This window comes from Cygnus olor, chromosome 1, assembly GCF_009769625.2.
Source record: "Cygnus olor isolate bCygOlo1 chromosome 1, bCygOlo1.pri.v2, whole genome shotgun sequence".
In the NCBI taxonomy this organism is placed as follows: Eukaryota; Metazoa; Chordata; class Aves; order Anseriformes; family Anatidae; genus Cygnus; species Cygnus olor.
Genome location: NC_049169.1, coordinates 89129512 through 89144870, shown reverse-complemented (window position 1 = coordinate 89144870; position 15359 = coordinate 89129512). Strand labels below are relative to the sequence as shown.

The following is a 15359-nucleotide window of genomic DNA, read 5'->3' as shown; positions in this document are numbered from 1 at the left end:
CCTGCAAACCGGGCAGTTGTCAAGACGATGCAGACAGGTACTCAGAGGGAAAGTAGCATACAGATTTGCCACCCCACTCCTGTGGCAGGAGCTGCTAATTCACACGTCGTCATCTGTGCAGAAATGGCAGGTCCTTTCCTCTTCCCAGTAGCCAGAATGACTTCCCTGAGGTGTGATGTTAGGAGGTTTGAGTGCATCTGCACATCTGGAGACTTGATGCAGGTTGAGTAGAGGGTAAGGTTGATTGTTATCTGTGCTACCCAGCCTTAACTATTGCTCGAGTTCCCTCAATGGTAGGGTGGGGGGAAAGGCTGTTGGTGTTACCTGAACACTCCAAAGGTTTCCAGCAACACGATGCTCAGCAGTTTTCTGTTCTACTTTGAAATTTGTTCCCGTTTTGTCTGCTAAGGAACAGTGTACCTCTGCCTGTTTGCTCTCTGAAGCCTTTCCTGCATGGCTTATGTTTTTGGACCCGATAGTCATGTTCAGGAGACTTAGGGTGGCATTGCCCCTCTCCTGTTTGTAGGCTGCACACCTAGTGAAAGGAGGAAGACTACCAGAGAGCTTCTTCTTAGCATTGAGTGCAGTTGAGTGAGGAGCCAGGTGGTCTCCCTCCAGCAGCAGTATGGGGATTCCCTCTGGGCGTAGCAAGCAGGGAGAGGGTTGCTGCACAGTCATGGATCCTCCCTGATCTGCTCCATTTGGTGTTTGCAGTCTGTGCTGTTGTTTATTCCTGTATTCCTTGTTGCTGTGCTGTCTTCCCTTATTTATGGCAGCCTCTATAAAAAACTTGCAACCAAGTTCCTGTTTTGACTGTGTCAGTATTCAACCCATGGAAAAACTGAGGCACCCCAATCTGGCCTCAGATGCTCTTAAGGAGTACGTTTGAAGAGAGCAAGATCTGGGAGGAAAATGAAACTCTTCCTCTTGTAGAGCTGAGGACGACTGCTGTAAGAATAGAGTTTATCAAATAATCCAAGTTAACCTAGAAGGCTTATATGTTTTATAGGTGAAATAATCAGTAAGGTAACTTGATTCATATTGCTAGTCTTTTGTCTTTTATTTGAAAATTTTAACCATCTTTTAATTTTGGAAGTAGTTTATAAATTATTTACTGAACATTTAACTGAAAATAAGGGAGGCTTGGGCTATCCGGTGGCCTTTTGTGAAGATTCCTGAGTTCAGTTTTAGCGCAACTGTTTTTAAATTCATTTTGGTTTTCCCTTGTTTGTTCATCTCTTGCCCCCACCCTGGTGGAGTTCTTCAGTCAGCAGTTTAACCACAGATTGAACATGACAGTTGCCAAATTCGGAATGTTCTGCTCAAAATCATATTTGCATTGTACAGTATAATGGCATAGGCAAGAAAGGTTGAAAGTGCAGACCTCACAGCGTTGTACCTCTCAGAGGACTATAGGCTGGCTTTGAGTTGTACCAGAAATCTCCCTGAGAAATCTCACATGTGGAAAAGAATTGTCTAGCAAGTGGGCCAAGCTTTGTTGGCGCTTCTATGGGATGTGCGTTACAAAGGATTTAGTCCTGGCTGTTTTTAGGACGCTTACTCTATGTAGCTTAGTGTCACCTTGCTTCCTAGGGTGCCCCAGGCTGGGGGAGACAAAGCTGGAAAGGCAGAGCTCGGTGCATGGGCTCCTAGCAGGTCTTTTATGCTGAGGTCATTTGCTTCTGAGCATTTGTAGCAATAATTACATCTTCATTGCAACACTTGAGGAGAAACGCAGGACCATAACATCACAGGAGACTTGACTTTTTGTTAATGAGCAAGGAGCAATCAGGTCCCAGGTCTGCTTCTTGGAAGCAGGCTTCATTGGTGAACACTGTTTCATGAGAAAAGTAGCGCATTGGTTAGTGTTGCTTCGTGGAGACATTTCTCATCAGCTGATTTTAATTGTTCCCTCTTCCCAAAGATTTTGTGGTATACCTTAGCAGATTTTCTATCAGCAAGATCCTAGTTGGTAATTATGGTGAGTGCATCAAGACGTTGGCCTAGCCTATCTATTGGTAGGTATTGCCTATAAGCCTCAGAATAAACCAGAGATGATAAACGAAAGCTGATCTGCTGCAGCCCTTCTTATTTTCACTATCCCCACTAACTGGGAGAAGGGAGGGTTGAGAGTACTCAGATCTGTGCTCATAGGTGTACGAAAATCCAGGTGCTGGTGCTCTTTGCCGTAAAAAGGCCCCCCTTCTAAAAATGTATCTGTGTTTGCACTGACTCCACTCTGTCCCACCCCAAAACCAAGATCTGGCTAACTTCCTGCCGCAAAGTATTTTCTTTGCTGCTCAGAATATATGACACATTTCAATTATGGGCATTCACTCGTTTTTTTGGTTGTGGAGCAAATTTAAATTTTCCCATTTGTTAGCATATTTTTAAATAACTAGCATATTTCTAAGCCGGCAGTTTGATGCCAAACAAGAAAAGACAAAATAGTCGTGAGTTTTTTCTTTTTTTTTTAACTTTTAATTGGAAATGTTAATCAGTTGAAAAAATGCTGTATATATTTTACCTCATTGGCTATTGTTATGCATTTTCCGTGTATAGGATAGGATTTGGAAATACATTCCTGTGGGGAAGTTATTGCGGGTTCTTCTTTAGCTATTGCAAGCTGTCTCTTAGCAGGCTTTCCTCCCCAGGTCTTACGTAGTTAGGATTATCTCAGGATGGTTCTACCTAGCACAATATCTATTATTTTATTTTATTTTTTTTCTGGGAGTATATTTATACTGTGTTCAGTTCCTTGTCCAGCCACTACCCCATGTGTTTCTGGATCTGCCTTCAGCGTGAATCCAGGTATCTCGTTAGTTTTACAGTTCTTTTTCTTTCACTGACATCACTCCTGATAAAGCCCGCTGTTAGTGAGCCTGGAGTCAGGCCCTCTGCCATCACTCTCAAACTGGAAGCAATTTCAGATAGTGTGAGCGGGCCTGCACGTCAGATTCCACTCGAGCCCTCATTCGTCTTCTTCCTGATGCCACGAAGAAGAGAGTGAGCGAGCTCTGCGCTTCGCATCCCGCTGCCTGTTCCGGCTGCTGGGAAGGCGCTCATTTTTACCCCCTTGGCACAAGTGCACGTTGAGGAAATGAAAAATGCTGTCTCGTGAAGTTTTGATGACCAGAAGAGTCAGGCAGGAGAGGGAGCTTCTAGGAAGAGCACATGTTCTTAATAGACACGCTGCCGGTATGCTGCCGCTTGGCAGAAGTAGCCGCAGTACGGCAACCAAGGCTGACGCGTGGCAGTGCCAAGTTGCTCATTTCCAGAGCCAGAACGGGTGGTGGCTCAGTTTGTACAGCACTGCAACGTCTCTATAGCAAATCCCCCCCCAACAACTACCACTAGTTTTCAAGAGTGTTATTTACATGATGGGACCCATGCAGTACACTGAGATTGTTAGACAGCATTGGATTTTTTTTAATGTTATTTTGTGAGAACCCCTCTGCATCTCCTTACCATAATCAGTGATGCTCAAGATGCTCTATAGGAAAAGAGCTGGGGATAGCAACACAACTGTTCAGGTAGTTTAAGAATTACCCTAGTAATCAACGTGTCAGCCTCAGGGGTCTCTGTAAGAGTTAGCTGAGTGATGCTCACACATTTTTGCCAGAGGAGGAAATACAAGGAGTGCAATTGAGTTGTGGGAGGAAGGATGTGGTACTTAACCTTCAGAAAGAGCCTGCAAGTCCCGATTCTCTTTCATGTGGCCTGACCTCTAAAACTACTTTTCTAATCTCATCTCAAAAGTGGCAATAATTAGGAAGTAAAAAGAATTATTGATTTTATTTTTGGGACTTTCCACTTCTTCTGTTCCCCAGTATTCTATTCAAGTGCACAAGAGCTGTGGGTAATCAGGCTCTGAAGTGAGGACCGTATATGACCTGTAGTTATGATTGCTTACACAGCCAAGGGCTTCATTGGACCAGGTATTTTGGAGTACCTGGTTGTTACATATGCGATGGAAGAAAATGTGTTGCATAGTTTGACCTCTTTTTTGGGACTTTTCTTAAGTCCTACAATTCATGTTAGTATTGCTAGAGGTACACACCTAGCAGAGGACAGTGCCAAGTGAGAGGCTGCAACTCCTTTCTCTCTAGTTCTCTTTTTTATCTGATACATACATGACTATCAGCACCTGTACTATGTTTAAATGTTAACATTTTCATTTAAATTTAATTGTGTGTGGGGAAAAATCTGTTAGGGTCACGCTGGTGTATGCCCGCTGATGTGAAGATCTGATAGAATATCTGTGTATGTTACCTTTCATGAATTGCTAAGATCTCTTTTGTGAATCAAATGTTGCCTTTTGTTACACGAGAGGATATATCAGAGTTGAAACATGTTGAAATGAGTAATTGTATGAATGAGTTGCTTCTGTAATATTTTACTTTTTTCCACTTAATCCTACAAATCCTTGAAAAAAAATTAAGACAACTAATATCTAATCAATTCCTTCTTTAATTCTTCAGTTTTAGTGTAGGGAATTGTTCTCTCCTTCAATTTCTAGATTAATAGGTAATTTTATGACACCTAGTGTCAAAAGGTAACGTTTTACCGTTCCCTATCATTTTCTCTAGGGACCGTGAATATTGCAGCCCCTAAGATCTGTATTGTTTGCTCTGTGTCGAGGCATACAACTTTCTACTGAACTCACAGGAAAATCGTGTGTTAACAGTTTTTTTTGAGTGGAGGGCAGGGTTGTTTTTATCAGGTGGCAACCTGAAAAGAAAAATATTTTGCATTTCAGACACTACTAAAAAACTGTACACTTTTGATGAAAAGTTTTTTTTAAAAAAAAAACTAATAGAGAAAAAGTATTGTATGCATGATTTTCATTTGGATTCTAAAGAATTTGAGCACTCAGTGTGTGCTTCTGCTTGCCTAAAATACAGTTTTCACTAGGCACACAATAAAGGTACAAGGCCGTGACAGATATCTAGGGGGTCACTATAGCAATGTCTTCTTTCATCGAGTATTTTTTTCCCCATGTCTTTTTTATTTCTTGATGTGACATGCACACACACATCCCTCAAAGGAATTGGAACTAATATTTTTAAAATGTAGTGAAATATATATGAACATGGCAAAGTAGTTTGTGTAGCGGTGCCACTTTGAATGTGATGAGGAAGGTGGAATGAAGGAGACACCGAAAAATTGCTCTTGCTATAAAAGATTTGATCCCAAGTAGAACAGCTTTGGGAAGGAGGATTGAAGGAGTTGTCTTACTGATTCAGTTACTTTGCTGGGGAGCAAGACTGGTTAGACTCCTTGCCCTTAACCGTGAAAAGAAAGAGCTTGAATTTTGTTTTCTGGTGTTGAAACCTTCTGAGCTGGAAGTCGGCTGGAGTGAGGGCTTGTTGCAGGTCTGTGTCCCGTGCTCTTGTAAGCTTCCCCTGTTAGAGGGGTGGAAGGGCATGGTGACTTGCTCTCTAGCCCTATAGTGGGGGCATCCAGCTCTTGTGGGGCAGTGGTGGAGCTTTGCTACCTACTGGTGTTAAACCAACCCCATCCTTTCACAGGCACACGTGGCTTCCACAGAATTGCCCCTCCAGCCTTATTTAATGTGTGCGAGTACTTCATGTTAGATTACTTGGCAACCTGGTGAACCTTTTTTGAGAGCTAGGCAGGCAGCGGGGCTCTGACATTGTTGAGGTGGCACAGGGAGATGTGGACAGAGATGCTGAGTGCTGATCTTGTGTCCTTCAAGGGTGTGCTCTCACTGCTAGGCTGCTTGGTAAGCCCCAAGAGGAGAACTAGCACCAGGCTGTGACTCTGTTCCTGTGTATTCTTCCAGATGAGACTGATGAATTTGGACTAAATTCATAAATTTCAGGGTGACTGCAATCATGTTTTCAAGAAGCTCATTCTTAACAAATAAATATATTACTTAAGTTTTTTTGCTGAGTGATTTGCCTTAGCAACATATTGCCAAGTAATTTGCCTCAAAAGTCATACTTCCTTCACCACCACGTATTGCAGATGCACAGCAAATATATGTCTTATCCCTAGAGATCCATAATCTTGCTTTTGTGATTACAAATTCCCACAGAACTGCACTTTTTCGTTTTGAATTCTTATTAGTATTTCCTTTTTATAGATGCAAACCTTGCTTCATGATAGTCTGCCTAGGGCCCCATGCACTCAATAAAAGACTGATTTCTTTGATTGTGTAGGTGATTGAAAATTGAATTGTTGATGAAAATTGGAGGTCAACAAATACAATGCCAGGTTATGTTCTTTATGTAAGATTAATAAAAATGTTTTGGTTATTGATGTAGGTAAAATGCAAAATGCTGTTGTTGTCTTTTAAAGCGTTGTATAACTGCAGGGGAATTTTTTTTCACCCATATGAGAAAGCAGATCATTCATGGTAGTATAGCACTGCATATATATATGTGTGCACATATATATACATATACACAACACACACAGACGCATGTATTTATGGTTGTTGATAATGTGGCCTGGTTTCTAATACTGTATACCTGTTTTTCCCTACTGTGTATCCCAATATTTCTGTATTCCTGTACATCCCAATAACAGGAGAGGAGAGGAAAAAAAAAAGCCTTGATAGCTCTGTTATGTTTTCTTTGTTTGTTTGTTTTTTAAGTGATAACCAAAATTAAACAGCTACTAAAAGGTCAACACCAATATAATAAAAATAGGTCAATTTAGCAGATTGATTAGAATAGGAAAGGAAAGTGAGGGAAATTATCTATTTTGTTTTCTGTGAGCACCATAAGCAATGTTGTTGTGTTGTATACTAATATCTCAATGGATTGTATTCATAGAGATGGCGATTCTTCATGATGCTTTGTATCAGTTCTCACCTGTTCTGCTTCATGGTAATAAATAAATGGTTAATTAGGAACCTTTTTGATTAAGCACTTGGAGACTATGACCAGGTTAAGGAACTGAATTTATTTTTTGTGTTTGGCAAAAATGCACAAACAGAAAGAATGAATATCCTTCAATTTATTTATTTATTTATTTACATCACATTTTAAAATTGATATAAAAACACCGTGGTTGGATTGGCTGGAAAATGTCTATGTTGGACTGTTTACAAATAAAACCTTCATTCTTCCTCTGAAAATTGGTGCATTCCTCTTAAGAAGAAAAAAATAAAGATAATGGCCAGATTAAATACAAATTGATGCTGCTCTTTAAGTAGCTTCGTCTGAACTTGAAGCATTGTAAATAATTACTTTTGTATCTACGGTATTACACATGACATTTAGAAAACAGTTCACTACTACAAGACAATTTGAGAACAAATTAGATCAGAAGGAAGAAGGAGATAAAGGAAAGACTTTAATCAGCATTCATTATTTATTCTTGCATTCTGAGAAAATTATATATGCCAAATACAGGCTTTTAATCAAATAATGATTAAAATATTCAGATCTCACCTATGTGGTTAGATGCATTGACCCAAATTTCAGGCATCCAAGGGGAAAACACTGTAGTTTGTGCAGCTGATGGAACCGCTTTGTTCCTACCCCCTGCTGTAATTAATTTGGACAGAGATCCATTGTTTATTTTTGTCACTTTTTTGTTTTGAAAAGTTCCCGTGTCTGCTGTTCATACCACATTTTAAGATAAACAAGGCGATCCTTTTCATTTGTCTGTCTTTTTCTTCTTTGTAGCTATCTGCCAGGCCACCTGAACAAATCAACTGCTTCACAAGGTCCTCAAATAAACACATCTTTTAGCATGGGTAACTGAGGTTAACCGGACAGAGGCAAATGAAACTCATTCTTCTTCATTTTGTCTTTTTGTAGTTAATCTGCTGGATTCAAAAACAATTCAAGGGGAGCTGGGCTGGATCTCCTACCCGTCACATGGGGTGAGTTCAGTAGACTGTGAAATGGAAAAGTGGTGCTACAGACCGATGTGCTATTTAACCATTGTTTCCTCTTCAGAGGACACTGTGCAATAGCTGTGGCTCTTTGGAGCTTCAAAAATTGTCTGCTCAAAACTTGAAATATAAGGCTTATGAAGTTCTGCTGCCTTTTCTTTAGAACATATATCACAATGCACATAATTCCCATGAAGATCTTATTGGAGAAAATGAAAGCAAAAGGTGCATTGAACAAAAAAGTTGTCTTTAAGCACCATTCCTCCCTCTATTCCAGTGTGTACTTCTAAAAGATATCATGGAACTGTTTCATAGTATTACTTGATTATTTACTCAGATGGAAATAGCGGAAGGTGAAAAACTTGTGGACGTAAGCGGGTGATGTAAGTACTCATTTGGTAACTTGGGTGATGAATTGTTCAGGTACTGTAATTTATTAGTTGGAATGTAATGAAAGAAATGTTTTATGTTCTTGAGTTTGTTTATCTTGTATCCAGAAGTAATGAAACTGGGTATTCTGTTTGGAAAAGTGCCGTTTTAGAGCCTCTAAGCTTTCACATTAGCTAATGCCATAATTTTTAGATAGCATTTGCCACCATTTTTGCCATCTGAATATCAATTTGTAGCTGTCCGGTGGCACTGATGTCCAGTCACTCTCCAGCTTATTGTTTCTATCTGTGTGCTTGTGCATAGGGAAAACAAACAAACAAAAAACACATAATTCTTTCTTTTTATGTTGCATAGCACAGATATGTAAGAAAAATTGGCTTTTTCTCTTGCTGCCCTTTCACTTGTGCCTGCCCTCACACAGTGGTGCTTCGTTTCTTTCTTCTTAGAGAAGTCTTACTTCAGGTCCCTAACTTTCAATGTCAACTCCTAGAAGCTTTTGTGTGTCTCTCAGCCAGTCTCCTACCCTATGAGTAAACCTCTGCCAGAGCACACTGCCCCTTGTAAGTCTTCGGGAAATGTTGTCTCTAGTCTTGATAAGGGCAAGGAGTTTCTAGCTAGGAGTCCATTGTTTTTCCAAACCAACTGCTTTTTGAATTCTTAGTGTTGGCAGGTGTTTGCTTATTTGTAGGATTGTGAGCATTTACTTTTTGACTATTCTGTAGCTTTGGGCAAGCTGTTACTTGGCCTTTATTACTTTTACAGATATTGGTAGTAACAGTACTTCTGCATATATGCCTTGTGGGATTCAGTTTTTAGTATTAAAGTCGTGCCTTATTGATACAAATTGTTCTGTGGGTGTTTAGCAGTACTTAAGGATTAAGGCTTGGTTTATTTTCTGAGTTAATATGTAGATCTCTCTCTGTCTCTGAACAAATTGTTCCATTCTCAAGGGGAAGAGGTAGGAAGAGGGTTCAAGTTTCTTTCTAGTGGCTGTTCCTGCTGACTTTTCCCAATAAGAAACCTTTGTAAACAGGATGTCCAAGAGGGAACTCTCCAGCAATTTCAAGCTCATCAGTATTTTGTCTTCACTTGCACTTTTTTTTTCCTTTGCAAAGTCTTCTTTTTGTTTCTCTCTTGGCTGCCCTGCCCTCTTCTGCTTTACTCTTCTGCTCTGCTCATCTCCTTGCAGCTGTGCAGATCTACTGCTCAGCTCCCTGCAGCTGTGCCTCTCTTGCCTTGGATGCCTAAAGCAGTTGGTAGGGAATGACATACAGTATCTTGGGGGCTATAAGAAAAACAGATGTGCTGCATTACCCCACCAGAAAGGGTCTCCAGCTCTCTAAAAACAATTTTATTAGGTTCTGCAAGTTTGTGTCAGGTAAATCCAGCACAACTTGTTTGTGTCTGTGCATGCCATTCCTGTTTACTGTAATGTCCATGTATATTGAAGCCAAAGAAAATCATGGAATTTCAGCGATGTCCTTAGAGGTTAATGAAATTTCTAGTTAAAATTAATTACTAGTAAATTGATGTAGTACATGTACTGTGTTTTTGTAAGAGAACTAAGACTCTAAACTGTAGCCCTCAAAGTAGTGTGAAATTTTAAGCTTGCATAGTGAAATGTAATGAAGTATAGTATGAAAACACCAGCGTGTATCCTGTCTGAATAGGCGTTATTCTGTAAAATGATGACAACCTGAACATCATAAGAAAGAGACATCTTCTTTTTACAGCCCATTATTTATAGTCAATTAATTAAACCTGGTAAATATGTCTGCATCAGTCTCCAAGCTAACTAAAATATGAACTTAAACTTTAGTGGAAAAACATTATAATAAAGTTGTCACATCACACTGAAAGATTGCTAATAGCACAGTGGTGATTTACAAGGTAAAGGTAATAGAGCTACTCTTGAGGCTGTGATTCACAAATGAGAGTATTGGTGTTGTGCCAATTCTTCTTCAATGTGCAGCAGTGTTCTCATCTGAAGCCATAAATGTCAATATGTTGAGGAGGCTGACGTACAGAAAAAAAAAAGAAAAAAAAATCTAGCCAAAGTGTTTAATAAACCTCTTATTAGGTTAATCATTCTATCTGATCTATACATGATATTGATTGATTTCTGGCAAAACTACCCAGATTGGATTGTTGTCATTTTCTGCATTCTATGGCTATTCTTTCTTCTTTTCAGTCTGACTTGGGCATATATAATAACAGCTTTCCAGAAATTCCTGAATATTCATGTTAAGATTTATAGCTCATTTGTATTCAACGATTTCCGTGTCCCACATAAGAACACTCTGATGGCAGTGTTTTAGTCCATGGTTTAGTAATATAACCCCGTAAGAATGTGATCTCTCCTTGAACCATCCCACACAGCCACAGCCTTGGCGTCAGGAACACCGATCTGGTCAAGCTCGTTAAAATCCCTTAAGTAACAAACATCGGCCCCTCTAGATACTCAATTAAGAATATAATAGCTGGCTTTGCTGAGGCTTGAGCATGATTGGCAGCAGTCACAAGGCCTGTATCCTGTACTACCATCTCCAGCACCTGCCTAGGCAACCTTTTTGTAATGCCAATCAGTCAAATACCAGTTCCATTTCTATAGGTTTCATTAAAGGGGAAAGAAAGAAGAGCTACTTAGTCTGTGCAGAGTATATTATTGATATGCTGATTAAGCATAACGCAAGTGATCATTAACTGCAATTCACATAAATTACAGCAGCACAGATGTGGGGGTTGGGAGGATAAAAAAGCAAGTCACTTTAATAATGCACAATAGAAATGTGATGGATAATTCATACAGGACAAAAAGAGTAGAGTCTAAATCCTGCTCTGCATATTCATGTGAGTCGTTGTATTGGTTTCAGTATGATTTTTTTTTTAGTAAGAAAGATGTTTGTACTTTGAATCTATCTCCATGTTCTTTGGGAAGTTTGGAAAAATGTCTTTGACATAATAGCAGTGCATTGTTCTGCTGTCACCCAAGTTGTGACTTGATATTTACATGTTTATCACATGTATTTATGGACTTGAAATTTCTTGGGTGCTTGCTTTTTGGGTAGTTGGTTGAAAAGTAAAATAAACATTTGTTTGTTTATTTATTTCTTCCTTGTAGCTAGAGAAAAGAATGCTCAGGCATTTATTGTTATCGAGTAATAGATAATTATTTTAAAACAAAACCCTATCTATACATGATCACAGTTAGTAAATTGTGAGCAAAATTTTAAAATACTGCTTGGGAAACAAAGATAAAGCCTTTAATTATGAGAGAAGTTTTTTAGGTCCCTGAGTTTCTTCAGATCTGTCTGACTCAAGAGCTGGGTGTGCTCATTATCGTAAACTTTGGGGCACATATTTCAGCTGCTGACTGTACACTGAACTGTTTTGAAAATCTGGTGTGAATAATTTGCTTTTTCTTAGTGCTTGCTCTCATGATCATTTGGACAAAGCAAGACATGGATCTCAGTAATGGAAACTTTAGTAAGTATTAGAGGAGGGAAGGATAGCATTCCCTGTTTCTGTAATAGTTTGTGTTATGCGAGGAAGGCCAGAACATGCATGATGGAGATTGAGAGTTTTTCCATGAACCAGAATTGGGTTAGAATCAAAAATCTTAAGTGCAAATGAGGAAAATGTCTCCTTTCTTACATTTCAAAAGCCTGCAAGTAGTTTGTCACATTAGACTGTGTTACTGCCTACCCACGAAAGCAAAGCGAGTCTCCCTGGCTGCATTTGTTCTGGATGCAATAGTCTGCTAATGTGTGGCACAGTAAAAACTTTTTGGCCCTTTTTTGCGTGATATTGCAGATGAAGAAAAGTCTCAATAAATAAGCATTTGGCTATTGCTTGTGACTAGATGAAGGTAGAGAAAAATTTGGTCACAGTTACATTTTGCCTGTGATTAAGGTATGCTTGGATAAACTGCATTCAGGAATCAGTTATTTAGGTCATTACGAACAGAAAGTTTTTCTGTTTACATGACAGAAGTTTTCAAGATTAATAAGTACTTCCATGAGTACTGGAAATAATGAGGCTTGTTTCCCTGTAGCTTTGTGTCTTGTGGTTCATTGCGTCCTGTGATTGAAGCTTTTCTTGCAGTAGGTCCTTACTACGGGTGGGTTTCCTGGTGTCATGCTTCAGCCCTCCCTTCAGCTGGGTACACAGAAAGTTTCTTTACCTTACACGTCCTTGATTTTCACACCCCTGCAGAATCTTAGGACAGCTCAGCCTTAAGTTGTACTTGAAACTGGCCAACAAGTACAAAAATTTATGAACTCACCTAAATTTAGTTTTCTTTCAATACTGGTTGATGTCTTCATTTGTGTGTGTATATATATATATTTTTTTTTGTTTGAGACACCAATATTGTCAACTTTTAAGTGATACTGTATTTGAAGTGTGGAGTGTTACCAGACTCAGAAGGTGGTAGTGAAAATGTGTTTCAAAATGTACTGAAAACATTATCAAACAATCAGTGTAAGACAAAAGATTGAAACTGAAAAATATCTCTATAAAATGCAAAAAGAAGTACTTTGCTCCCAAAATGAAAATGGGCATGTAATACATTTTCTTTTTCCTACTCGTTAGTAGTGGAATTTCCTTAGTACTTCTGTTAACATTCCGTTAAAACCAGGATTTATGTATGTTTTGCCTGAGGTCTGGTCTCCTTACAACTTTATGTATTTCCTACTGTCACTCTGCCTTTCAGGGCTTGTGTATCAGGTCTGAAATTTAAGCAGACTATTTTGGTGACTGAAAGTCAAACTAACCACTAGGAATTCTGTTTTTGTCAATCATCGACTTTGTTTCGTCTTGCTCTGAATAACTGATTGAGAAAATGTTTTTCATTAATATATTCTGATTTTTTTTTAACTTAAATATCTGCTTTTGGTTTACATTGAAAGTATATTCCTTTCATTTTATTCTTCTTTCTTCAGAATAATAAAAGTGTGAAAAGTAAAAAAAACGATCCTTTAACACAAACTCTTCCTTTCACCTCTGATTTCCTGTAATCAAAAATGCTCTTTGGCCTTTACAGACTTCTTGTGTTTTTTTTCCTACCGATAAAACTGTTTGAACATATTTTTATTCATAAGATATAAAGTGAATGATTTAGCTTTGCAGAGGTGTTTAGAAATCTGCCTGTACTAAAATCTATTCGTTCAGATTCACAGCCCGAATCAGAATACTCGAGTCCGTGGATGCTTCCTTTACACTAACTCTGAACGTGATGGGTGAAAAATAAAAAGTATTTGTTTTGTACTTTTTCCCCTTTCTGATAGCTGCTGTTAGTAGTAATTTAAAGCTATGAGATATGTGAGATGGTTAATTATATGAATAGTGTTAGCATTGATAAGTCCTGCTTTCTGAATATAATATGAAAATTTCGATGTCTACAGAAGCAGTACACGAGTATTCCAGAATAAGAACGTAGTTCAGATATACTTTAGCTGGCTTTGACTTTTGTTAGATTTTTTGCTCAATCTCAGCTGCTTTCATTAAGCATGCATTTAAAAGGGAAGTTTAAATGCAAAAATTTAGGTGGAGTTCACTGAACAAATGGGAGAAATGCTTTGAAAAAGTTTGAGATTGCAATGTTAGTTCAAAATTATATTTACAACTTTCTTGCTGTAAGTTGTTAGTCATTGTTACGAGAAAGAAATGTGGTTTTAAGATGTGGTGCACTGGAATATTCTTTATACATGTTGATTTGAAAATTGTAGTCTCTTGTCTATTCATTCGAAAAATTCAGTCTGATCATAACAATACTGCATTTTGGTGCAATTTAAAAATAGCTTTTAACATAGTGAAAAGTGTGCTAATTTCTCATTAACATTAACAAAGATTTCACGATGTCATCATTGAGATGGGGAGAGCCTTTTTTCCTTTCTTTTGAAATAGAAACAATTAAAAAAAAAACAGCTAAATGTAAAATAAGTGCAGTGCTGTTGTTCCATTTTTATAATGATAATTACTGAGAAAAAAACATTTCATTAGCCTCATCAGTCATTTTACTGACTGGTAATGGGTTGCTGAAGGTTGGGTATTAGTTTTCTGTGGTTTCCAATAAAAAAAAAAAAAAAAGCAGGTTCTGGCTTCTATTCCCAGACTTTAAAGATTGTATTTGGATTTGGAATTGCAGATACTTCAGCTTGCTTTTTTTTTTTTTTAAGCTTTCAAAGCTTAGAAACAGCATCATTCCCCTCATGGGCAGAGTTTTATTTCTGTCAGCCCTGTCAGCATAAATGCAGACCATTTGTGAGAAGTTCTCTCAAATGGCTTGATCACCATTAGATATTTTTCCCTTTGTAAAGAAATGCTTACTCTATCATTTTGTTCATTTTCTGTTGTGCTGAATTTATTCACATAAAGCAGAATAAAACAAAGTTAATAGAGTAACTGTCATGGAATGCTACATTATTTATCAAAGGGGCACGCTGCAGTTGGTTTTAAGACTGCTTTTACAACATCTAGATGATAATGCTAATTATAATCTCCATTTTAAAATGACCAAAAATGTTTATGCCAGATAGCATTCCTGGGTTTGTGCATTATTTTTTACAGTCTAGATACTTTTGGTAGGTCTTTTTTTTTTAAAGATTTTTGAAAAATAACATGAAGTGAGTGTCATCGTGTAGTACAGTATTTTCTGGCAGGAAATTTAAAATGACTTTTGAAAGGTATCGAGAAATAGAGGTGCAAGTGCACTGATGACTTGCTGGGTCTCATGCTGAAAGGATGAGGCTGAGACTGCAGCAGTCTGCAGGCAGGAGAGGCACACATCAATTCACCCCCCCACACCTCAGGCTGTTTTATTAAACATTTTAGTAAAACAGCCCAAAGATTGTGTTTGCAGATTTCCTAACCAAGTGCCCTTCCCAGACATAGCCCCTCGGCCTCCATCAGCTGCAGCCCTGAGGGCTGGTGAGGAACCGAGGGCTGTGGCCTGGGGGAATGGCCGTGGGGCGACGGGCGGGCTGCCGCCCTGTCAGCACCCGTGGGCCACTACCACCCAAACAGGCTTTCTGCACTGTGCCTAGATGCTGTCTTAGGCATAACATAGTGATGAAATCCAGGAGATTTATTTGGG

General features: G+C 38.7%; 1 protein-coding gene across 10 annotated transcripts in view; it reads left to right on the top strand.

Moving 5' to 3' along the window:
• EPHA3 (EPH receptor A3) overlaps nt 1-15359 on the top strand; it is a 217701-nt gene that overhangs the window by 9488 nt on the left and 192854 nt on the right. For 9 of the 10 annotated variants that reach the window (XM_040568320.1, XM_040568311.1, XM_040568205.1 and 6 more), the window contains one exon: nt 7797-7861. In XM_040568320.1, coding sequence (XP_040424254.1) covers nt 7797-7861 — 65 coding nt within the window. Of the gene's footprint in view, nt 1-7796; nt 7862-11722; nt 11750-15359 lie in introns of those variants that run through there. The other variant, XM_040568250.1, reaches the window with a different exon arrangement.